A 24,954-nucleotide genomic window follows, 5' to 3' on the forward strand; every position below is an offset into this window, starting at 1 on the left:
TCTGCAGAGGGAAAAACACATCACATCCACGCAACACAGCAAACGGCAACGTTTAGTAGCACAAGTTGTGGTCAGATTCAGTTTTATTTTTAGTTTTTTTCATATTACAGCCTTAAAGCATCTTTCATTCCAGCTAGAAAGTTTCCAGCATGCTGCATGGAGGGCCTGGTACTTCGCATAGTTTAAAAAATGCGTGGGAGAGGATTTCTCTTTAGGAAGACATAGGTGGAGGTTTTGGAATTAAAAAGCTGCATTTCAATTCCAAGGATTCCGAGGTGGACAGTTTGTAAATAACTCTTAGCACCACTTACTGATAACGACTAAAGACTAAAGTTCTGGCTTCTCCCCACCAGCTCAGAGTAGGACATTTTGGCCTCAAGCCCTCATCGGTGCTGTCACAGGGCATCTGACCTGCAGTGTCCAAAAGTAACCCAGCTACAGCAAGAAGCTGTAGGGTGAAATTTGGTTTTTGATTGACAGACTTAACTGCTTTGAGAATTAGGATCTATACCTAAAACTACCATCAAAAGTCAAGTAGAAACTGGTGAGACTTAAGCACAGCTTAGAATTGGAAAAAAACTACCCTAAATAACCCTGTTTTCCAAAACCCACATACTTCAGCTATTCTGAGAATTATACCAGAAAAAAGGTAGCTAGAAAATTACTAGCCTGATGTTCCTCTTACATCAAAGATGCAAATAAAAAGGTTTCAATTCATAAACTTTTTTTAAAAGCACAACACAGTAAAATGAGCATAAGCCTAAAAAATTATTTCATGTTATCATTAAGGAGATAAAAGTAACAAAAAATACCTGGTTTTGGTTTTTGTTTGTTTGTTTTTTTTTTTAAAGCTAATTCTGCAAAAAACAATGATTTGTTCTATACTTCTGTAAACTTAAATGTAAACAAATTTTGTTGTGGGACTGAGGACTGAATCATTTACAGGATTCCTCAGTAGAAACCCTAATCCCAAACAAATCAAGCCAGGACACAGCATGGGTAGCGTAGTACCACAAAGGCTTTAGATTAGGGAGTATACCTATCAGGTATTTAAAAAAAAAAAAAGCAACACCCCCCCCAACCCAACATAAACACCCCACTTGAATATCATCAAATTGATTTTTTAAATCATGACTTTGAACTTTAACTCTTTTACTTATTAAAAAGAGAACTTCCCAGAAAAGGTTATTTAAAAACATCATGCATTTTATAGCTGAATCAGCCATTCTTCAGCTAAATTCTGGAAGTGCCTGTCACTCTCCATCAAGAGGTGGGGAAGAGGTCAATGCAGTTTTCCTTAAAAGTTCAAAAAAAAAAATTCACATCAGAGGAAGAAGAAAACAAAGAATCCTCACCAGGATTTTTGTCAAAAAAAGGAACACAAAATCAGGAGAGTGTATACTAAAATCCCAGTGCATCTTTAAAAGTTGCATAGGTATTTACATGAGCACCTCGCAACACCAGCGCTGCACTGGGACCTTCCGTTCTGTTGAGAACATATAGCAGCCACAATCATTCTAATAGCGTACGGATTATTACAATGGTATCTTATTTCAGCTCACAAGCAGTTTGATTTAAGCCCTTAATATACCAGTAATGCAAGGAGTTCCTGACACCCAGATTTAAAAAAAAAAAAAAAAAAAAAGCATCTTACCATACCCTTTTTGTATAAGTCTCAAACTATGTTTTTTTGTGGTCACTGAATTATGTCTGACAAAATGCCTCTAATAGAAACAAGGAACTTGGGAAAATAATACAGAAACAAAATGGAGTGTATTGATTTAAATGCATGCTATTTTTCCCAGAAGGTACAAAAGTTAAGTTTGAATTTATTTGGAAATTAGACAAAAAAACCCTCACTGCTCAAGTCAAAGCTTCTTCAAACAAAGGCTCACCATGTTGCAGCTGTCATGGAAAAACTTCCAAGTTCCTTCATCTGCTGGGACTGTCAAGAGTTTCAGGTTTTGCCAATTATCTTAATGTTATATATCTTAACAGTATGTCCAACGCAAACTGTATTTAGATTGTTTGCTCGATTCATCTGTGCCAGAAAGTAACAGTCACGTTATTTTCAATTACCACTACCATTGCCTGAATTTGAATTTGCAACAGTAAATGTAAGGCTAGACATTTCTATCTAATCCTCTGGGAATGCTTTTACTGAAAATTACTTACTAAGGAAACAGAACTTGAGTTTATATGCATTTTTGGTTGGTTGTTTTCTGTTAATATTCCACAAGACATGCATTTCATTTATAATACTTAAACTACAAGCAAATTTTAAATTAATTTGTTCTCCTACAGTTCTCATTTTGTAATTTTACTGTGCTCTGATTTTTTTTTTTAATATTTTCTTTCAAAATACAAATGTAAAACCAAGCTAGGTAGTACTAGTTAAAGTTATTCTTGTTCCTCTACAATGACAATGTTTTTGTTTTTGTTTTTTTTTTAAAAGGCAAAAAATACCTTCAATGCACACCATAAACACCAAATAGTTCAACTATTGACCATTATGTTGTATACAGCCATCTTCTGAATGTCAAGGCATGATGTATAAAAAGTATTTCACAACAAATGCTTATTTAAGTCTTGCCACTTGTTTCTTTACATGGTGAGCAAAAATAAAACCACATAGCAATGATAACTCCTAATCTACACAGTTGGGGATTCAACACTTTGCAGGCTGCAGAGAGGCCAAAGCAGCAGGAAATGCCACCGGTCCTACTGTTCTGAACGGGGCAGGGAGCCCACAGCCCTCTTTACTTTATACCATAGACTGCCTTAAATTCAGCACCTATTTTGGTATAAAATCTCAACTCAGAGCCAGATTCTGTTGTGCTAGGTGTCAGACAGGGAGACAAATAAAGCAGCAATCCATTATTTCAAAGGACTGCAGTTTTTAATTGAAGCACAGATGATGCCTTAGGGACTAGGATAGGCAAACAAATTCAGTTTCAGATACCTGTTTCGATACCAGTCTTATCTGTGTGATTACATGAACTGATGAAGATCACTTACATCTATTTAGCATCTATTTACTTATGCTGCACACTGTCTAGCAGTCCAATTTCTGCCACCCTCAAAGTATCTTTAAGACCTGGCTTTGCCTTTATAGGCTGTCAAGGATCTTGTCTTCATCTCAAGCTCACCCTGTATCTATTTAAATAAACCAGTGCCAAAAAAGCCCCGAAAATATTTAATTTGCACCACATCATCACTTCTGCTGCCGTCTTAATTTTCCTTAACTGTGTCAGAACAACTTTTATAGCCTCAGTCTTACAGCTTAGCTCTTCCATACTTATAAATCTCATCTGATTTTAGGCCTCAATCTGACACTTCTTTAAATCACCAATAACTTGCCCTGTCTTCCACAGACAAAAGTCTTCAAAAGTCTTCCATGCTTTTCCTATTATCTTCTATCTTGTCCCTTAGAATGTGCTTTTTAAATTACCGTAGAAAATCACCACCTCTCATTCAGTCATAAGCCCTCCACCAGACACCAAGAGCAAGTTAGACTGAACTGGTAGCTAGGAAGGTGATTGAGTAAGATTTTCTTATTCAGAGAAATAAAAAGTATGGACATCAAAATATGCTGCTGGCTGATTATTATTAGATAACTATAATATCATAGAAACTACAAAGGAAGATGAGGGTTCTATTTTGCTATGGGCCACTGGTAAGGGCAGTGGACTTTGACATGGTCTCACAACATGGGGTGTTGGGTAATCACATGTAAAAGTATCATTAATATTAGTGATGAGGTTAACAAAACAAAAACACCTCCCAAGGCTACAGTTTACCTGTCAACCCAAACATATCTGATGAGCTGGAGTCAGAGCCACCAGTGTTTCATGCCCTCAGCTAAAACAGGCCCACTAAGGTGCTCTGGTCTCCTCAGATGAAACTGAAGGGATTATTTTAGTTTTTGTATGTTAGGGCTTTAGTACAAACTCTCACAAGAAATCAAAATGGTTTTGTATGTCCTAATTTCTCTTTCAGCTATTAGCTAGAAATGGCATGTGCACCAGAAGACAAAAGCAAATACTTTAAGCACTAAAAATCAGAAGCAGTATGCAAGTGATATCATTTATACTACGCACCTATCTTATGATGACACAAATTATTTTTTGTAAAACATTCAACTGATTATTGCATAGCAAAAAAAATAATCCATGCATCTTACTGCTGGAATAGTTTTAATATCTAAATGCCTGTCTCCACTTGAAGGAAAAAAACAGGGTCTGATAGATTATATTAAGAAAACCAGGTCTTCTAGTGGATGGTCAATCTTCTATATATTTATCTGCAACTTTCAGATTCATATTTGAAGATGCAACATCTCTTCTCATTTAGTAGCCCCAAAAAACTCACCCTAAACAAAAAATAATGTACTTCATTTTTCTAACAGTCCCCAGGAACCAGATTCTGACAGCTACACTTAATGTAAAATGCAAAGTCCTACACTTGGGACAGAGTAATCCCATAAAACAGCAGGCTCTTGAATGAATAACCAAAGAGCAGCTTTGGAGGGAAGGGTCCTGATGGATAATAAGCTGAAGAGAAGTCTGCAGTGCGCCCTTGCAGTGACGACAGCTGGCAAGTAACAGGCTACACTGCAGAAGCTTGGCCAGCAGGTCAAGAAAACTGATCAGCACTCATGAGATCACATCTAGACCACCATGTCCAGTTTTGGGCCCCCCAGTACAAGACGCAGTAGGGCAGGTCAAGCAGAAGGCCACCAAGATGGTAGAGGGCTAGAGCACATGATGAACAAGTAAGGGCTGAGGGAGCTGGGTTTATTCAGCCTGGAGAAGAGGAGAATGCAATTGTTGTTTTCAACTGGAAACTGAGGTTGTAAGAGGGTACGGAGCCACTCTTCTTGGCAGTGTGCAGTCAAAGGACAAGGGGTGCATTTTGCAGCAGGGGGAAGTTTTACTAGATACAAAGGGAAAAAGAAAAAAAAAAAAGGAAAAAAAAAAAAAAAGCATTCACAGGGAGGGTGGTCAAGAAATGGAAAAGGCTGCCCAGAGTTTTGGGATTTACATCCTTTGAGTTGCTCAAGGCCGAGGACAACCTAATTTCAAAGTAAGTCCTGCTTTGAGGAGGGGACTGGACTAAGAGACCTCCAGATATCTTTTCCAACCTCGATCATCCTGTAATTCAATGTAGCACACAGAAAATGAGAGCAGAACTTTCTGTGTGAAAGTCCTTTTAAGTGCTCCAAACAAATATTAATACCTTTTATCAGGCTAATATTATACTATCCTCAGTGTACAGCAAGTATAACTAACACTAGGATTAAAATCCACACGCTGTGCAGTCTTATGCCATAATCCACCTAGCTACTCTTTCCTCAGCTGTTACGCTCCAGCCCTCTTTGCTGCCTGCCCCTGCCAAATCCCAGGATAACCTTTCAACCGCTCCGTGCTCCTCGGGACTTCTCCTAGACTCCTCCAGCAATAACAGGACTTCCAAGGCAGTATAGCTGCTTAAACTCATTTTTCACTTTCTCTTGCATTTGACAAAATACCATATGTCAAAATTGCATAAAGTCAGTCATTTGCAAGCTATCCCATCAGTTCCCAAGCCTGCTTTCCAATCTAAGAGACCAAAAACTAACAGAGAAAATTTGGTCTTTGTAGTTCCACACCTAACACTGTGGGCAAAGTTTTGCCAAATGCTAGATGCCTGTGCTAAGAAGGGGGAAAAAAAACCCTCCTATTTAAAAAAATCAGCACAACAAAATACTTTAGTGTCTGTGGGATTTTTTTCTATAAAATTGTGGATGAGAGGATCTCATTCACAGAAACAGAACCAAAGCTTTTGATATGTAGAAGTTCACATACAATCTTAATCGGTGACATTTTTTGAAAATAGTTTCCGTATTTTACAGCTTAAAAATCTCTATCACAAGTAATTGAAAAAGATATTTTAAGCAATTAGAAAGTTACTTTAGATAATATCTCAATATAAAAAAATACTTACTAGGTTTACTTCCCTGAATTCAAATTCATCCTGATGTAGAATTACAAGGAAGAAAGTAAATCATATTGGATTTTCAGATATACCAATCAAAATAAAGTAAAAACAGGGAGCTGCGTGTAAGCATAGGATCCTCTTACACTGATTTCCACAGCAATTATCATAAATGAATCTGAAACAGTTCTCTCTTCAGTAAACCTCATGAAGTAACAGATCCAAGTGCTGACAGTAATCTACACACTTGTCACACACTTCTCTTGGGAAGTCTGCCATAAGTGCCTCTGCAATTCCAGAAATAGGTAAGAGCAAATAACAAATATGAATGTTCTGCCACTGCTTAATTCCCTGAAAAATAACTTGAGCTTTTAAAAATTTTTTTTTTATCTGGCACATAACCAAGACTATTCTCTAAATTACCTTCCCATGCAATTACAGTTTTCCTCCAGGATATGTGAGGATTTCTAAACAGTGACAATGGTGCTATGTACAGGCCTCAGGACTGCAAGGGCACATTCTTATCCCTGCTAACACTTAATCTCAAAGTATGCTATGTGTTTTTACGTTGATGTGACTTTCATATTGCATCAACCCAGAAGTATAAAAATACTGAACTTAAAAAAAATGCAGTATTAACATGAAAGCAAAACTGCTCTGCTCGATACATTTTCGAAGTTCAAAATGGTTATATTTTTGGAAAACATTACTCAATAAGGGAAACCTTAGTTTAAAGTTCCTCGATGTTTCAAGTTGGGGTTTTCCCTAGTGTCTCCTGATATGCAATGAATCTTCTCAAATTCATCTTCACATTGTCAAGAACACAAAGTTGATCTGTACTATATTGTCCTTTGCCTTCTTTTCGCATCTGTAAAACCAAAAAATACATACTTTACTAATGGAGAAGTTTCTCCTATTAGATCACCAGAAGTTTATAGTAATTTGATATAGGTCTTCTAAAAAGATGCTACCCACGTCTTTTGAGAACTCCAGCATGTTCACATGTGCACCTCCATAGCTAGCAATTATTTCTGCAAGTCAATTTACTATAATACATATCTGCCTAACACTAGGCTACCGTTGGCATGCTGTTTCACTCCTAAATTTTAAACACACACTTATTTTCTGTAGGTTTTCATAGGAAAGGCCTTGCACATCTAACTAACCAAGCAACTGTAGCACTGTCAGGTATGTATTTTGTGTGTGTAAGTCCTTAGCTTTAAGACTATGAAAAGTGACTCCTCAGGCTTCATCTGACTAAAGAAACAACATACTGAAGCTCGTTCTCTAAGACAAGGATGTATCTGAAAATTAAAGTTTAGAATTTCGGCCTTGTGATTCTTGAAAATACAGAATACATGATCTATTTTAATTAACCAACAACAGAAGAAAAATGTCCACCTGCAACTACAGTAAGCGAAAGATGTCAATGTAACTTCAGAAGGAACTTTTCTCCCACCAGTTTAGCTGTTCTCCTCCTGAGACATCTACAGGATTTTGTGTGGGGTTTTTTTTTTGTTTGTTTGTTGTTGTTTTTTTTTTTAACAAGGGTTTCAGAACAATACAGTGGTTTAGACATCAATAATGCTGATGGTATAATGCAGATGCTACGCTGTTACCCTGACAGTTCCATGAACTGCAAGGTAAGTGTGTTTGCTTTCCTCTAAAGCACAATATAAGGAATTCAATTATTAGTTTTCGGGGTTTTTTTTGGGGGGGGGGGGGGGGCCACCTTATAAAGCCATATATTCCTGCTTAATTCTCTCTCCTAGTGGCCCAAATCTCAAAGCTTTAACCCACATTGTGTGTTGAGACCCTGAGCTGGCTGCATTTGATGCCTACCCTCATTTTGAACACTGGCTGAAATTTTTTCAGTGCTGGAAGCAACTTGATCTGTACTGCCGCCTTTTCTGCTTCTTTACCATCTGCAAATACATCAAAAAGCGCATCCAAGGCTTCCCCTGCTACCACAAGAGAAGATTCCTTCATAGCTACCTCAAGAAGAAATTTTCCAATCATCTGAAATGAGAGAAAAATTGATTTTTCCAGCAATTCTTAAGAAAATGGGAAGAAATATCAAAACTGGTTTAGGCTTGCAATGCAAAGTTTGCTTCTTCACCTTTAGTGTTTCAGCTGTATCTTGTCCTTTCGCCAGGACGCTGCCAGAAATTCCAAGGATGCTCACTACATTCACTCTAACACTGACATTGCTGCTGTGAATACCCGCTTCACATAAAGCCAGTAGCTGCTCAGGAGTCATACACTGTTGATCAGGAGGGAAAAAAACCAAAAAAATAAAAAAAGGAAGACAGAATTACATTTTCATGGCAATTTGCATATGACATTTATATCATTTGCTTTTACAGAAAACAGGCAAATTTGTAACTGAGAAACAGAGTTCTGTATTACGAAAACTACACGAATTCTGAAAATGTAAACAGCAAGAAAACAGTTAAACTCTCCCTTTCAACTTCTTAAGGTGTTTCTTCCATAAAATGACCAAGGCTGCCTTGAAGCTGCAGGAAAATGTTCTGAGCCCAAAGATACTTTCACAAATTTACCTAGGCTCAATAGCTATTTCCAACTGATTACATCTTAATAGTACAGAAGCTAATTTCTCAGTTTAAAGCCAGACAGGACCAGCAGACCATCTAGTATTACACCTTGTATAACAAACTATTACGCTTTATTCCTACATTTAGCTCCCTAATTCATGTTCAACCAAGATTCTAGAAGGACAACCAGCTTTACCTAGATGACATCAGGAAATAAAGAAACCACATTTCTAGGTACTAATTTACTAAATGCTTGTCATTATATCCGTCTCCTAAACATACTACCTGTGGATTATTGCTGTTTTGGTTTTGAAATCTCTTTTATCTGTTTATATATTAAGGAGGAGATATATAAAAAAGAATTCCTGTAAGGTCCATCAAAAACACAAAGAATGCATGCTATTAAATCTATTCTTTCAGTGTTCACAGTTGCTGAAATTTAGCTCTTCATTTAAATGGTTTTGTTTCAAAAACTTTCCAGCACAATCTCACATGAATTTGAGCATACCATAGCATTTGAAAGTTTTTACCTGAGAGATGTTCTTTGATGCCATTGTTTGTAGGAGAGCCCTCAAAGCGCTGGTAATGGCTTCCAGGAATTCTGTGTCCGTGGGGAGTTCTGTTACAGAGTTGAACCCAGAGCCAAAAGTTAAACAGTAAGATGAAGGATACAAGAAACAAAAAAATAGGAATTTCTTGATCCCTTAATTGTTCCTCCAGGTACTACCACAAACAGGAAGAGCTAGCTTTTCAGAGGCTGGTCTCTGTAGGTTGTAACCATAGTGATTTGTTTGAATTCAGTATTAATTGCATCTGGAGGTTAGACCACAGTTGGTGCTCATTTTCAGGCATGTCCCTGGTTAAGACACTCGTGTGACCTAACATATGGTAGAAACCACTGCCATCCAAGCAGAAGCTTGAAAACTGGTATCACACAGAGGCCACAGTACAGGAACGGAGAAAATGACAGAAGCTGACTGAATACTGTAACTCCTTTCTTCTCTATTTCAAGCAGGCTTGTTAGACATCCAGAACACTGGACTCTTTCCAATTCATATAAAGAGCATGTTTTCTGGTGGTTTATTAACCCTTCAGAAATCTATGACTCAAACACTGCATTATTCTTGTTTAACTACAAATTCATCAATATCAGACATCATCTTCAATGCATGTTCTGCATTTCTTGAAGCTTTTTATTCTCCTCTGATGTGTTCTTGTTTTCTGGACCAGTCCAGATGCAGAACCTGTCTTGATTATTTCATGCCTATCTCCTCCTTTCCTATGTAAGCAGCTTTCAGCCTCTTTTTCACCCTATTAACCACATAATTCCTACTGACCACATGTCAGTATGTTATCAACTCTATCTGGAAGTTTCCATTACATTGCATTTAACTATTAAAAAGATATTAATGAAAATGGATCTGGGCCATTAAACTAATTTATTAGCACCCACTGTCTTCAGCTAGCCACTTCCTCATTTTCATCTAAGAACTTTCCGACTATTGCAAAGCATAACATGTAGACCCCGAAATCCTGAAAGTCCTGCTCTTCAACCACAAAACAAATATTTTATATGAACTTACATGCATATGCCTTCATATTTATTTTCATTTCCTGTATTTTAGTTTTTCGAGCACTACATTCTCAGTAATAATGTTCCCATAGACTGATCATGTGTTTTTAATGACACTGAGAAAAAAGCGTGTTTTGCAGGCAGATGCATTTTCAAGCATTAACGTAGTGTCATACTATACACTACAGCAAGTAAGAACTACATACACCACATTTGTAGCTACAAATGAAGATGCCTGAAGGAAGGGAAGAAAATTGAGCTTCTCAAGCTTCTAAGAGACAAGAAATGACAAAGCCATACATATGCTAGACTTCAGCAGATCTGTTTTAGGAAAAATGCTTTCTGACAATTTTGAGAATTGGCAGGCTTTTCCAGCCTCTAAGAATATCTCTTATTTTTTGAAAAGCCATCATCATTGACCTTAAAACAAAAACACATTATCAGAATAGCCTGAATGAAGCAGCCTGTCAGGGAACCAGATCATCAGCTTGGAACCAGTCTGGGGTTGGGGTTTTTTTGCCCCTTTTTTTGATCGCAGTTCAGCTTCTCGAGCATCAGTAACAGAGAGATCATAGCATAAACGGTCCAACAGTATTATTGGAATGATGCTGATCTGATGTATAAGATTACAGGAGGTAGCTGGAAATGCTAATTGCTGCATATCTACACTCGAGCATCCAATAATACTGATAACTAGAAGGTGTATGGGGAAGCTATCACAGTATCTCTACGAAATAATGTGTTTTGGACGAACTACAGGGGATACACATTCTAGTGTTTACCAGGATGTATCTGATATTCTAGAATAGTACTTTTAGAAAAATTAAATATATTGCCTGCTCTACTGAAATTGAACCACCACCATAACAGGAAGTTGAGCAGCTTTAATATTTAGTCATAAAAACTTTGCACATCTTCTTACTACAAACATCTTTTCAGTAACACTGTGCAATCATATGCATAAAGCATATACTGGAGACAAGGTGGGTGTTCTTCTTCATACTGTAGTAAGCATGCACATTCTTGAGATTTTTGCAACAACCACCTTTGCAGTAACTTCGTAAGGTTCCTGGAAAAATTATGTGAAAAGACTGTGCTAGATACCCTTTTTTTCACATGTCTATTTAGGCTAGTTAGCACATTTAAAAAGAAAATGTCCCATCTTCTTCATGGTTTGTCTGATTGATGAAAACCTGCTATTATTACAAATATGATCAAGCAAACAGCTCTGGTCTCACAGCAAGGCAGGATTCATCCACAGATTTAGTGACTTTCCGTGTGCAGACACAGATGTAAAGCCTATTCTTGCATTAGAAGCATACTTGCTCAAGATGCAATTTGGATAAACCCGTCTTATCAGGATACGCTGTTCTGTCAGCACATTTCCAACATTCAGTATCATTATTTTGAAAGGCCAAAGGGATAAAATTAGTAATAAAATGGTGTTAGAGCTTAACGTACATGGCTACCTTATACCTATATGATCAGCAAAGGAGGGGTCAGCAAGCCCCCTTTACTAAGCATCTTACCCATTTTGGAAAAGACTAGCTGCGAGAGATGCTGTGCAAGGGACTGAAGTGCTGAAGCTCCTCCAAGACAATCCACATCTGACACTAATAAAATGCTATGAAGACATGTTAAAGCTCTACACTGCACTGCATTCAGTCTGAAACAAACAAACAAAAAATGCATTTTGCAGATGTTGAAATACAAAGAAGGATCTTGAATTAAATAAGACTATGATCCAGTGTGCAGTTTACAGAAACATTTGTATCTCTTTATTCAAAATCATGTATCAGAACTGCCATTGTGCAGATCTTAAAAGTAACCCAAAGATGGACAATCCTTCTAAGAGTTCTAAAACAACTGAATATACATGAAAAATAGTAAGAGAGACAATGAAATTCCTACTTTTTAATTAATGGTTTCCAAGACGGATTGTGCATACAGATGTCTAGAGCAACACTGTTCGGAAAAGCAGTTTTTTCAAGAATCTGAGGAGGGGAAAAAGAAAGGTTTAGCAATAAGGCTTTTTTTTTTTTTTTTTTTTAAAAGTGTGTTTGGAGGGAAGACTGGTATTTTAGCTTAATGTCAGATACTTCAAACTACATATTTCAAAGCTTTCCAGGTAGCACGTGTCTCACCTGTTAAAAATGCCAGAATCTTCCTCAATCATTTAAATGGTGCAATTATACACCGGGTTTAGCATAGCATATTTTAAGTATCCAGCTGTACTGAACAAAAAGTAATTTCCTAGGTCTCCGCTATTCTTTTTTATTTAGATCCTTCTTACAGATTCTGCTGCAGAATTTTCAGCTAGCTGCAAGTCTAAAAGACCTTACCATGAAACTTAGACTGCTTGCTATTAAGTACAAAAAGCCTTCAATGTTTTCATCTCACACCTTGATGTCTTGGGTCAGAATTCTACAGTGCTGTTGAACTAGCATAGTAAGTGATTCAAATGATGAACTTCACCCTTACAACCCCAAATAAGAATGAGCAAAACTACTTTGAAACAAGAACATCTGAATTCCTGTCAGTGTCAAATATTGTACTTCAGACACTATGTAAAAAAACAGGGAAAAAGGAACTTGCACTTTTTCAGTGCTGACTGTTGCCATTCAGATATATTACTTCCACCTCACTCAGCTAATATGGAAATCTGGCAGTCATGCTTCTACTCAAACCTTCCTTTCTTTTTGCAGGAAATCTTTTTCATGTCCAGATCAAGGAATATCCACCTTCATAATTTGGAAAAGCCAAATTAAAAACACCAAACAAAAAACACCACCAGATTTCCGAAACACATGAACCTTGTATTCCTACTTACATGAAGAGATTATTTAAGTCAAGACAGCTCATGTGATGATGCTCCACCTCTAGGCCAACAAAAGTGAAGCTACACTGATTTAAAAAAATCTTCATTTTCTGCAGATGGATTGGGATAATTTGTTTGCCTAACCTGGGATACAAATCAGGCACAAGGGAAAGACTGTACCACGTGTTGGAAATAAAAGACAATACCTTCTGTGGAATGAGGTTGTTCAGAAACGCTGAGTTAACCTCATCAGACAGGCACAGGGGTGACATTAGTAGCCCGCTCCCCTCATTATATGAGTTTTCCATAAACAAGTCACTTTCATCACTGCTGGAGAGTTCTTCCCATTCGTCATCAGAGGGATCTGAGAACAGAAGACAGACCTGTAAGTGTCACAGCACTCACGCAATAGGTATCCTACTGCTCAATTATATTTGGCTCCACCTCTCACTTTATGAGTCTTTAAACTCTTGGGCTCTAATGAAGTCCACACAAACCAAGTGCCAATAAGCCACAGTTCTAAATATCATACTACTTTTGTTTAAATAGTTTTATTTTTTAAATTATTTATTTTATATTCACTGGGGCAACAAGTATTCTTATGAGATTCTTCATACACAGGTACTTCATTCTCTGATACCAACTATGTTTCACTTAAAGATACCAAAAAAGGTATAGAAGCAGCATTTCATGAAGCATTTACTAAGATTTTAACTTGGGTTGTACAATTTTCCTTTTTGAGGTAGGCTTAGCTTAAACTGATCACAGTTAATAAACAAGTTAAGGCAACTGTTTTCTCTGGCAATCCCAAAGCCACAGACAGATGTCCTCTGGCTGGGCAGTAACTGTTCTGGATGAAGATGTTACTGTCTCCACAGCAAGGCCAGTTGAAAGGAAATGACAGTAAAACAAGCCAAAGCAAGCCAGATCCTCTGTTAGCCATTTCAGGCCACATCTTTTAAGCAAATTAAATTTGTTTATAGTTATAAACCTGAACTATTTTTATACTTACATGACTTACTCTACTAGCAGATCTGTAAGGGCAGGCATGGTGAGAGGGGTTGAGGTCATATTCCTAATGGGCACAGCTACCGTAAAGTGAATAATCTGTCCATGGCTAAAGGCAGACTTGACCTGACAAGCACAGGCTAAGTCCACCATTTATATTTAAACTGATATATCTACGTCCAGGGAGTTTACACTGATTTATCTAAAGTTGTTTTAAACCTGGTTACATTTTAACTGGTATGACACTGGTGTTTATAAAAGTCCTAAGTCTATAGGTTGGACTGATCCTCCTCACTGACAGGCGAAAGCTCTGCCTGCGTACACAGGTCAGTAAATTTAACTACTGTCATGACAAAATACCATATTTACCCCCAGTTAATTTTGACAACATAGATTCACGTGAAATCCAGGTACTGCGGTAACTACAGTAACAGCCACACACTTTTTCTGCGGCAAAAGGTAAATTCATTCACTTATAATACAGCAAGAAAGACCTGAATGAATGCATTTCACCTGCACTCTGCAGCAGCTGAAGAATTTATTTGAAGGTGATGACTACTGTTTATCCAATGCAAAGTAACTCAACAAGCTGTGGCAGCTTGAACGCATGGGCATCTTCTTTTGCTTATGGTAATATCCAATTAATTCTACAGCCATAATATGCTGATGTTAATAGCCTTTGCATGAGAAAAGGTTGTCTTTTATGCTTTACCAACCCACAGTAGCAACAAGCATGAAAACAAAGCAGACACCACCCTTTCAGTCAGTCTCGACTCTTCTAAAAAAAAAAAAAAAAAAAATCCATCTGCATCTTTACAAAAGAAACAAAGCAAAAATCTCCTTTGAAAACGAAATTATAATTATATGAGCTGACCATCCAATTCAGCAACAACAAAGCCAACAGTCATTGTATGTTCACAGTGAGTGACCAGGACAGAGCAGGAGCCGAGCTCTAGAACAGCATCTCGTAACTAAGATCAGGTTTCTTGTAACGTTCTTGGAAATACAGAAGCATTTCCGATGGCAATCCCATCTTAACTAGTGTTGGTAACCTACGAACTACAGACTGGACAGCAATGCTGGAGCCTCCTGGCCTCCTTCCTGTGTCCCTGTCAAGGGAAGAGCATTCTGCTTCTTCCAAACGCCAGCCCACATTCAGTGAAACACGTCTCTTGCCAGCCTGGTTATTTCCCTCAGTTCTGTGGCAAGTGGAGTGTTTATATGAACTCAGCATAATGGCTAAAGCTATTTTAGTCCTCAAATAACTTGAAAATTAAATGAACAGCTGCCTCTGGATTCCTCTTAATTTCTACAGACTATGTTTCTCTCTGCCCATGAATGGGTAAAGTACTGTAGAGAAATACAACACAATCAACCTTACATTAAACTGACTGAATGACAGAATATGCAGCTTATCCACAAGAGAGTTTCCAATTAAAGGGGAGAGCTTATGAATTACAGCTCATTAGATGAGAAATGCAGTTATGAAAGGAGCTTCATATACTAGGTACAGAATTTCCTTGCGCTGCAAGAGAAAAAAATAATCACCAGTGGGAATATGTGGGTATTACTGTGGATTTTATTAGAACCTGGAAGATTTACTCAGAAAGTTAATCTCCTACACAATTACTTTTGCATCAGGTTTACAATCTGTAATAGCAATTAAAGTTTTCATGTTGTGGAGGCTTTTGGGGGGGGTTAGTTTTGTTTGGATGTTCTTTGTGGCTTTTTTAAACAGAAATTCAGAATTGCTTATTTATTTTCCTGAAGATTAGAAGAGCTATCAAAACTGAGTATCAGAGTTCACAGAAGATAGAGAATATCTATTTCTTGCTCTCCCAGAATAACACTTTCTTTCTCCTCCAAAAAAGCTCATAAAGGTAGGACTCTGAACAGCCCAAATCTGCACTGCTTCCAGAGTTGCATGCAAAAGCTGTCTCTCCTCCTTCTTTTACAACACCTGTATATCAAAACTAAATCAAACCTACAAGATTTATCTACTTAAAAAAAAAATGATGACCCTGTCCTGCAATAAGATTCAGATGAACACTCGGACGATGCTCTAACTGAACAAAGATTTTGCTGTAATATCTTTTAGGAAATGTCTCTTTGGCATAAGTGCTTTTTTATTTGTTCTTAAATGTTACCACAGGTAATATCATGCAAAAAAATATGTAACCAACAAAAATTACTTAAATGAGAAAAACCCACACTTGAATTAGTAATAGAAATTACAATTCAATCTGCCCTCTAGATCAGGGTATCAGGGACAATAAGTCTCTGTGCATCTGCCCTTAAAAGCTAAGATCACCAAGCAGCAAGCTAAACATGACCTGTTCCAGAAGCAAAATGCACCGCAACACTTGCAATGAAAGAAATTCCTACAAACCTTCACTGCAGCACATATTAACAATGATTTCCAGAGCAGTCTGCTGAGCCATCAGTAAAGCTGTCACTTCTTTCAGTTCCCACTTATCAGACTGAAAAATAAAAACATGAACCAAACTTAATTTTGTAAAACAACATTTCAGTGTAATTTAAAGTAGCAAGCTGTCAGTTAAAAATACAGCCATTTCCTCTTCTCATCCTGGAACAAAACTTAAAAAAACCCCAAACAAAACAAACACAAGATCAAGAGGCATTATCTATCATCTTTCTGTTGTATGTTTCTGAACAAACTTTACACTGAAGAAACACCACCTGCAGTAAAGTTGTAACAGAAAAGATTACCTAATGTTAGATAAAGCCCTAACAGAAACATGTATTCCTGTTATTCTTTTCACATACGCAATACTGAATGCATTTGTCAACCTCTCAGCCATCTCCACTCATGACTGACTGGTTACTACCATTAAAAATCTCACTCACCTTACACAGAAATCAAAACTTTCTGCAGTAGCTACAGGCAGAAGTGTCAGATAAGCCTACACCTTCCCTAGAGATAAGAAACAAAAATGTGCTTTCCTGATGTGCTCTGCCACTTGGCCACACTGGACCAAGTGGTGCTGAAATTCTCTGTGCCCATCTTTCACATTTTAGCTAAAACAGTCAAGCTCTTTGGGAGTTAAGATTAGTAACACTGCTAAGAAGTTTACTCTGGCTAATCCCGAGTCAAGACCAGTGAGATGCTCAGCCAAATGCACCAAGGTGTCCGAGAGCCAGCCAGCCACACTTACTGGAAGTAGATCTGAAATGTCATTTTCTCTCCTGACTTTTCCTTTTGGTATTTCTTCCATGTCATCATCTTCGCTCAAAACACTGCTAGCTGTAATATCACTCATGTTTTCGTCAGTTTCTGCCTCTGCAGCAAGTTTTAACCTGTTTTTTTCAGCTTCATTCATACGAATAATCATTTCGCCAGCATCTATTGCTAACGATTCTGAAAAAATCTTCAGGATTGCATTAACCATGCTTCCCAGGCTGCGTGGTGGAATGGTATCCTTGATATTCCAGATAGTGCCTAAACAAGAGGTAGTTGAAGTACCAAAGTTATTAAAACACTCAATTCCCAGCTCTGTAATAGCCATATATTTTGTAAGGACAAAGCCTCCACTACTTAAAATACTCAATGCTTCTATTTCAGTATGAATATTCAAGTGTTTTCTCTACAGACTTGTATTTTTTTTCTGTTTAGCATTTCATATACTCATCTGTAATAACTAAGTTATGCCCACATCTTAAGCTCAAGTAAATTTCAATATGTAAGTATACACAGAATACTTGTGTGGAATGATAACCATTTTCTAAGGATGCTCAAAATTCATTTATTACACTCCAGTATCAAAAGTCACCATGGTTGAGCATTTGAGATAGAAAGAAGAACGCAAGATAGGGAATCTGAGGTAAAAATCAACAGCTGTTAAGATCAAAACGATTCCTGTACTACTTATAATTGACTCATTTCACTGTTGAAAACCAAATGACCAGTTAAAATGCGTTATCACACTGAGCAGGTACTGAATTCAGAATCAAGCATTTAAGACAGTTTTAAAACTAGTTGCAAATATCTGGTCACTCCAGAACACAATCCCAAAAGGCAGAAATAACCTCATGAACCATCTATACAGGCTTTAACAACCAGATGTCCAGACTATAGCAGAGAAGACTAAGCCTTCTGTCCTTCCCACTCCCCTTTGCCTGCCATGCTCTCCATCACAAAGCAGTGAACACCCATGAGCATTGTACCTGCTATCAGGGTCCTCAGGAGGATATGCTTCATTGTGCTCTCTGGACACAACATCACGGTTTCCAATACTTGTTGTGCAGAAGCATTAAATGAAGAAAGAAGATCTGGATTATCTTCTGTCACTGCCTGCAAGCAGTTTGCTGCAGCAAACAACAAAGATAATTAACACGCCCAATAGTAGCTTTCACTCTCCTAATGAGAAAGCATTATCTTCCTGGAGTAATGAAACACAGACACAAGAAAAAACATGTAATGCAGCATCACGTTGCAATGGTATGACACTGTCCTTCACAAGCTGTGTTTTAGATTTAAAGACTTTCTGTGGCAAACCTATACATAAAACAGGTAAGGACAGTACCACGTCAGACAGGGAACTAGCTGTATTAATTTTAGCTACTCAAAATCCAATTTCTTGTATACTGACTAGGGACACCAAATAACACTGCAAGCACATACAATTGTAAGACCATTGTAAGACTGTAATAATAACAATACTACTAGTAAAACCTCGCTGAAAGTGATAGGAGTTGTTTGGGGTTTTTTTAAATGGACTATGTCCTTTGGACTACAAATTAAACCCTTCATTACCAAAACCGTAAAACAAAAACACAGCCTCCGTCTAGAGCTTTCTTTCCACAAAATCTTTCCCCTCCCATGTCACCACCAATAAGCCATTCCCCTTTGGACTGAAAACAAGCACAACAGATGTCAACTTCTGAATAACATGCTGTTCAGAAAGGAATCAAAGTCTTATATTCAGTGTAAAGTGTAAGTAATGCTGAGGCAGATGCACTATGCAATGGGTGGGACATCAATGTTACATTCATATAGTAAAGAAAAAAAAGTCTATTTAAATCCTTACCTTCTCTTTTTACCACTTACCTACTGAAATAGCCAGGTCCACATTGGTAGAAAATTTCTTCATGTAATGTAACACAGCCTCCAGACATCCTTCTTTATTGAATATGTATACTGCAGTATTGTTGCATTCACTAATGCATAGAAAAGATTAATAAAACACTTTTCCCCAGGAAAAAATTACTGTAACATTTTAAGGAACATGTACTCGCTATTATTCACATTTTAAAAACCTACTTAAGAACTACATATTAGTCAAAGAGCTATCCTTCGTTATCGAGGTTATGATCAATTCTATATAAAATGAAGAAAGAGAAGCTGCAATACCCCGGACACATTTGAGGAAAGGTGGCTTCTGCCAGCTGCCTCCTCACACACAGTATTCGGGAGTTTACTTGGGAGCCCAAGTACAGTGTCATGCGGACAGAGCCAGCCAGAGCGTGAGAGGCAGCTCACAGCTGCAGGCTACAAGCCAGCCCAGCGCTTTCTGCAGCCATGGAAGTCTTCATCCATAAACCCACTGACAACAGAACAGGCTGCTGTCTATCACATCAACATTCATTTACTCCAGAAAGTGACATGCATTCAGAAATACATGCTAAATCAGTGCTAAATGCGACATACACTTTAATCATCTATTCTCTTGTGTTTCTTCAAGTTTTCACAGCTATTCCCATTTTTAAACTAATATATTGATACAAGACAAATTCCAACTAAAAAAGCATGGGACTTAACTAGCTATGAGGGTCTTCAAAAATTTACTTTTGAAAATGTAATGTCTCAGCATCAATGCCAGCCCCACTTTTATCAGTACCAAACTTAGCAATGAAGTCAGCAGTTCACAATCATTGCCACAAAGTTCCAAATACAGAAGTGATTTATAGCACACTTAATGATTATAGTTCGTGCTCCAGAGAACTTCTGTCTACAAAAGTAATTTAAAAAATGAACACAAAACATTGTTCAGTCAGTTACAAAGGGTCATGTATTCTGTGTAAGGTGCTGAACAAGCAGTTTCTGCACTGTTCTAGATTCCAATCCCTAAAAAAAAAAAAATTTACAAATAAGGCCTCATGCCAGCAACCATACCAGACAGACATAGAGGCAGCTCCACTGAAATACTATACAGTACAAAACAAAATTCTGTATGGACCAAAGTGTACAATGACATGGAGCTGTTACAAAATGAAGTGACATGACACAAAATTCAAGGAGAGCTTTCAGAACAGGTTTTGTATCACTTTGATGTTTATAGCCTTTTCTATAGTAAGTGTTGCCATTTCTCTTCATTCACCTGCTGTTTCCAATGTAGGCTACTAATTGAACAATTCACATTCTCACATATTTAAATAGATTTGCATCAGTGCCTCAGTCACTGAGGGATAGTTTGTCCAAACATTTAATATTAACTTTTGTGGAGGCCTGCAGAGGTAGGAAGTAGTACATAAACTACTCATATTTTCAGATCACTGATCAGAATTTAATTTTCTCCATCTCCCATATCATGACAAGCATCTATAGGAACCGTACACAAGACCTCACAACCCAAACTGTACAGGAGAGTGACAGGACAACTTCAGAAAACAGTATCATAACCTAGGACGAACAATCAATAGAAAACAGATGTCACTCTCCTAAAACTAATGACCAACTTCGTGCACTTTTAAAACCCTTCACTTACAAAAGTAACTCACAGTAGAAGATAAACTTGTATTTCAGATCAGATGAGGGCTAGCCATTTATTAAGCAAGGCACACATAAGAGCAACACAATCAGAAATCAGCATCAGCAACTGAGTATATCTTCCCATGCAAGGCCAAGTCATTTCTTTTCTGCCTCAATTACCATGCTCTTTTTCAGGAACAATTTAATTTAGCTCTTCTAAAAGGCCAGTGTTTACACAGCACTTACCATACATTCCACAGCAAATTAATAGCCTCATTGGCTATGTCTTCGATATAATTTTTGTTCACCTCTCTACATTTCTTTGGAGAGAGCTGGTTAGCATCTAGTCCAGTGCTACACTACAACCAAACAAGAGAATCAGAGTTTGGAAACAAACAAGCCAAGAAAAAAAGCAAAACTTAAAAAATTGACAGCAGAGTGAACAGAGAGATCTCTCATGAAGTGTTTATTACCAGAACACCTGACTACTTCCTTATTCTCTATGAAAACTGGACCACAATGGAATTGAATAATTGCGAATCTTCTTCTCTTGTAGAAAGACTCTTACAGTACTTGTTTTGCATTCAATAGTGTTTAGAAGCATTTTTTTTCTTTATAAACACCTAGCAATTTTAGAACCTAAAATGCTGTTTCTTGCTAATACAGTCTGTATGCAATTTTCAACAGTTTTTTCTAATCACAAAGATTAATTCAGCTAATATCTTGCTGTGATTTACAATAACGCTATTACCCATATTTTAAAATGGGGAAGAAACATACAGAAAATGATGGAATTGCTCAAGGCTGTTCATACAAAGACAGCAGGTGACAGAATTCAATGCAATTTCCAAACTGCACTGCAACACCTGGACCAAACAAAGAATAGGTATTCAGTACAGATCATTCTACGATAGCAGTAAGTACAATTTTAAATCTAACCTTTCATTTAGACAAAATTGTTTACCAAAATAACTCACTAGAATAATGTTGCAACATAAACGTTGGATCCGAACCTTGACTAATGGAATAGACTTGTCCTGACTGATGTTCCAGATGTCTGTTCTTGAGACTGTTTATGCAAAAATCATCCTAGGCAGCAAATCTCACTACCACAGACCCGAATTAGCAGGTCAGGAGGCAAAAGCAAGTAGTTTGAAATCTCCTGAGTATTTTTTGTACTATTAAACCTACTGAAACATTATTTTAAAATATCTTTCAAATATCTTCATACAAAGATCGAACTATTTTTGAAAATGGGATAATTCAATGGCTAGATCAGTTTTAAAATCAGAATAAAAATAAACACACCTCTTTCAGAAGTGCGACAAGGGGTGTCATGATGTCTTTTGTCACCATGTCATCACAGACTTCAAATCCTCCACAAGCACTTAGATTTCTTGGGGGGGGAGGGGGGTAGGTTGTGGGTGGGAAGAAAGAAAAAAGCTTTGGATCAGATACAATCATTTCCAGGAATGTTTAAAAAAAAACAAAAAAAAACAAAAAAAAACAAACATGCATTCAGTATTCTTCTCTAAAGGTTATGGTACTTTTTGTTTTAAAATCAATCTACTTAATCAGTAAATTTAGTCTTCTACCTTCCTAACATGAAAGAGTAACTTTGGTATTAGGAAAAAAAAAAAAATTAATTATTTTCACTTACTTGTCTATCATAACTAGAAAGCTTATCTGTATGAAAACCTGACTTCTGTCAGGTATTACTCAGTGTAAGATACAACATCAATGTTAACAAGTATTAGCAGTAAACTGTAGGTCTGACTGCTGAATATCAACATTTCAATATTTACAAGTTTCTCAAAGCCAGCTATGTGCACACTCTAACCCACTACAGTGTTATCGAGACACAAAATGCCATACTAACAGCATTCAAATTCTCTGTATTTCTTCATACTACTGTTGATTTTTTTTTTTTTTAGCATAAAGATGGAAAGCAGCACATTCCAATGGCAGTACATAAAATGGTAGTAAGTAACTTAAACCCTACTCCTGACTTTAAAGTCTCATGGCAGCCTATTGGAGTAAAAGGAAAGGCCCTCTCTTGGGGACTTCGACTGACATAGGCATACTTACTCAAAACAGAGTTAAAGCAAGAGAGGCAGGCATTCAGGTTCGCAGCATTTAACAGCAAAACCCCACACATGAGCATGCCAGGAGCACCTCATTCTAACAATACTGGCAATGGCTTACCGGAGAGCACCTGCAGCTGTCTCGCGAACAGCTAAACTGTGATCCATCAACAGCGGTCCTAAACACCGGACAACGTCTCTCTGCAGAAAGGCTGGAATGACATGCTTCTGCTGCAGCAGCTTGGAAATACTGGCACAGGCATACTCTCTTACCTCAGCACTTGGATGCTGCAGCTGGGGAGACACAAACAGGACAGATTAGGAGGAGCTAGGGAAAAAGTAGTTGCAAGTTTTTATTGAGTGAAAAGACTGATCTGCCTTTTGATCTGCAGGCCTAGCACTGCAGCTCCCGATTTACTGCTCCTGAATGAATCAAGAGCTTTTAACTTCCATGGAAGTTTACCAGTCTTTGCCTGGGTTATGTGTGTTAACTGTATGACTAGATAAACAATACTCTGGGTGATTAACAAGAAAGCCGCAGTTCAGACACAGATTTGACACTAGCTGGCACTGGTGAGACCTCATATCTACTTTCAATTACCACATTTTTAAAAAACAGACAGAAGTGGGGGAAAAGTATCGTCAAGGAGGTATAGCCGACATAACATATGCCACCATAAAAAAACCCTGAAAACTCAAAAAATATGAAAAAACATGATAGCCTTTAGACAAGGTCAAGTGTTGCTTAAAGACAAGGAACAAGTGTTCTCTACATCCCCAAGACAATACTGACTTGTGCTGTGACAAAGGTTTAGGTGAGATGTAAGAATTGCAAATCATAAAAGGAGAAATGCCAAAAAAGGAGAAGCTCCAAAACAGGAGAAGTGCCTATCCTAGAAAGTCATGGAGTTCGCTGAAAACCTAACAGAAAAGATAAACATCTGCTGAAGAGCAGAGTGGAAAAGAGTGGCACATCAGATACTCACTGAAACGGATAGAGATCTCTCAGTTCATCCTTACCTAGGCATTTCTGTATGTAACTTTTTTTTTTTAAGAGTGAATAGTTTAGTCCAGAATAGTCAAGCAGTGATTTGTTTAATGAGTTCAGTTAGGTGAAGTGAACAGAGGGGATTTATTTACTTAAAAGAAAACAGGTTTTTACTTCTGGTTCTAAAGTCACACGTTCAGGAGGTTTAAACTAGTTTTCATCTGTAATACTTAAACCAAACCCAAGAACGTGGCCAACTATAGGCCAAGCCCAGCCTTTTTCAGCACTTTCTATCAGTTCTTTCTTACGTTTGCATCTTTGACTCACCCCTCCGGCCACCTGTAAGAAAACTGCCCAGCTGGCTAGGCCGAACCCGAGCACAGGACCGCAAGAACGCCTGCAAAGCCTCTCCAGGGACGAGGGGCACAGGGCAGCGTCCCGCACTGCCCCAGCCCCTCGGGGCCGGCCAGGAGGCAAGAACGAGAGCCCGGCGGCGAGCGGCGGGGCCGCCCGGGGCAGGGCCTCCGCCTGCCCGGCCTGCCGAGCCACCCGCGGGCGCGGCCGTGACGCCGGAGGAGCGACGCGGCGGCGAGAGGAGGGCCGGGCGGCGGGGGATGCCCCGCACGGCTCCTGCCCGCGCCCGCGGGCGGCTCAGCACCCGGCCCCTCGCCCGACACCGCCGGGGCGGGCCGAGACCTCGCCCCGACCCCCCTGCGGCGGCGGGCAGAGCCTCCCTCGCCCCTCTCCCGAGCGGGGGGCCGCCCCGAGCCCGCGCTCCCCTTCCCCCTCGCCCCGCCGGCGGGCGCCCCCACTTCCCGCCCGCACCTTCTCCAGCAGCTCCGCGGCCGGCTCCTCCTCGGGGCCGCCCTCCCCGTCGTGGCGCTGCTCGGGGCCGGCGGGGGCGAAGGGAGCCCTGCGGAACCGCCGCGCTCGGCTCTTCCCCATGGCTCCGCGCCCGCCGCGCCGCTCGGCGCCGGCGCACGCACGTGGGCGCCCCCACGCAGGCGCGGCCCCGGCCCCGCCCCCGCCCCCGCCCCGGCCGAGGCCTGTTCGCTGCCGGGGGGGGTGACTCCTCCGTACAGACAGAGCGACCCCGCGGCACAGGCGCAGCCCGGTCACCGACCGGGGCAGCACCGCCAGTACGGGCACCGAAACGGCACCTGGGCTCTGCGACACGCGTGAAACTTACCCCGGCGGCCCTGGCACCCACCCATCAAGCGTCCTCGCACGCGTTCGAGGACAC

The 24,954-nt window shown here is 39.1% G+C and overlaps 1 protein-coding gene across 4 annotated transcripts; it reads right to left on the reverse strand.

Moving 5' to 3' along the window:
• Positions 1-65: 65 nt before the first annotated feature.
• Positions 66-24,719, reverse strand: HEATR3 (HEAT repeat containing 3). Of its 4 annotated transcripts, XR_006165738.1 has the most exons (16): positions 24,537-24,718; positions 22,845-23,017; positions 21,948-22,035; positions 20,886-20,998; positions 18,999-19,108; positions 18,116-18,256; positions 17,107-17,390; positions 16,320-16,410; positions 13,129-13,286; positions 12,016-12,098; positions 11,634-11,770; positions 9,062-9,150; positions 8,096-8,239; positions 7,819-7,995; positions 1,896-6,844; positions 66-1,296 (listed from the first exon to the last, which is right to left on the reverse strand). XR_006165738.1 is itself a non-coding variant. In XM_042797533.1 (15 exons), the coding sequence occupies exons 1-15, from the start codon at positions 24,654-24,656 to the stop codon at positions 6,725-6,727; spliced, it is 1,956 nt and encodes a 651-aa protein (XP_042653467.1). In that variant the 5' UTR covers positions 24,657-24,719; the 3' UTR covers positions 66-6,724. The 4 variants fall into 4 exon arrangements, 3 of the variants coding, with proteins under 3 accessions (XP_042653467.1, XP_032853692.2, XP_032853684.1); XM_042797533.1 differs by having other exon boundaries at positions 66-6,844; positions 18,116-18,184; positions 24,537-24,719; XM_032997801.2 differs by having other exon boundaries at positions 66-6,844.
• Between the last annotated feature and the right edge of the window lie 235 nt (positions 24,720-24,954).

Source organism: Tyto alba, unplaced genomic scaffold, assembly GCF_018691265.1.
Source record: "Tyto alba isolate M040663 unplaced genomic scaffold, T.alba_DEE_v4.0 Super-Scaffold_26, whole genome shotgun sequence".
Classification (NCBI taxonomy): Eukaryota; Metazoa; Chordata; class Aves; order Strigiformes; family Tytonidae; genus Tyto; species Tyto alba.

Excerpts from the sequence above, each read along its gene's own strand:
- HEATR3 (XM_032997801.2), bottom strand. The coding sequence starts at position 24,656 with ATGGGGAAGAGCCGAGCGCGGCGGTTCCGCAGGGCTCCCTTCGCCCCC. Across the intron at positions 22,036-22,844 it reads ACAGCTGCAGGTGCTCTCCG|AAATCTAAGTGCTTGTGGAG; the intron begins GTAAGCCATTGC and ends TCCCCCCCCAAG. Across the intron at positions 17,391-18,115 it reads CCTGAGGACCCTGATAGCAG|GCACTATCTGGAATATCAAG; the intron begins GTACAATGCTCA and ends CCTCTTGTTTAG.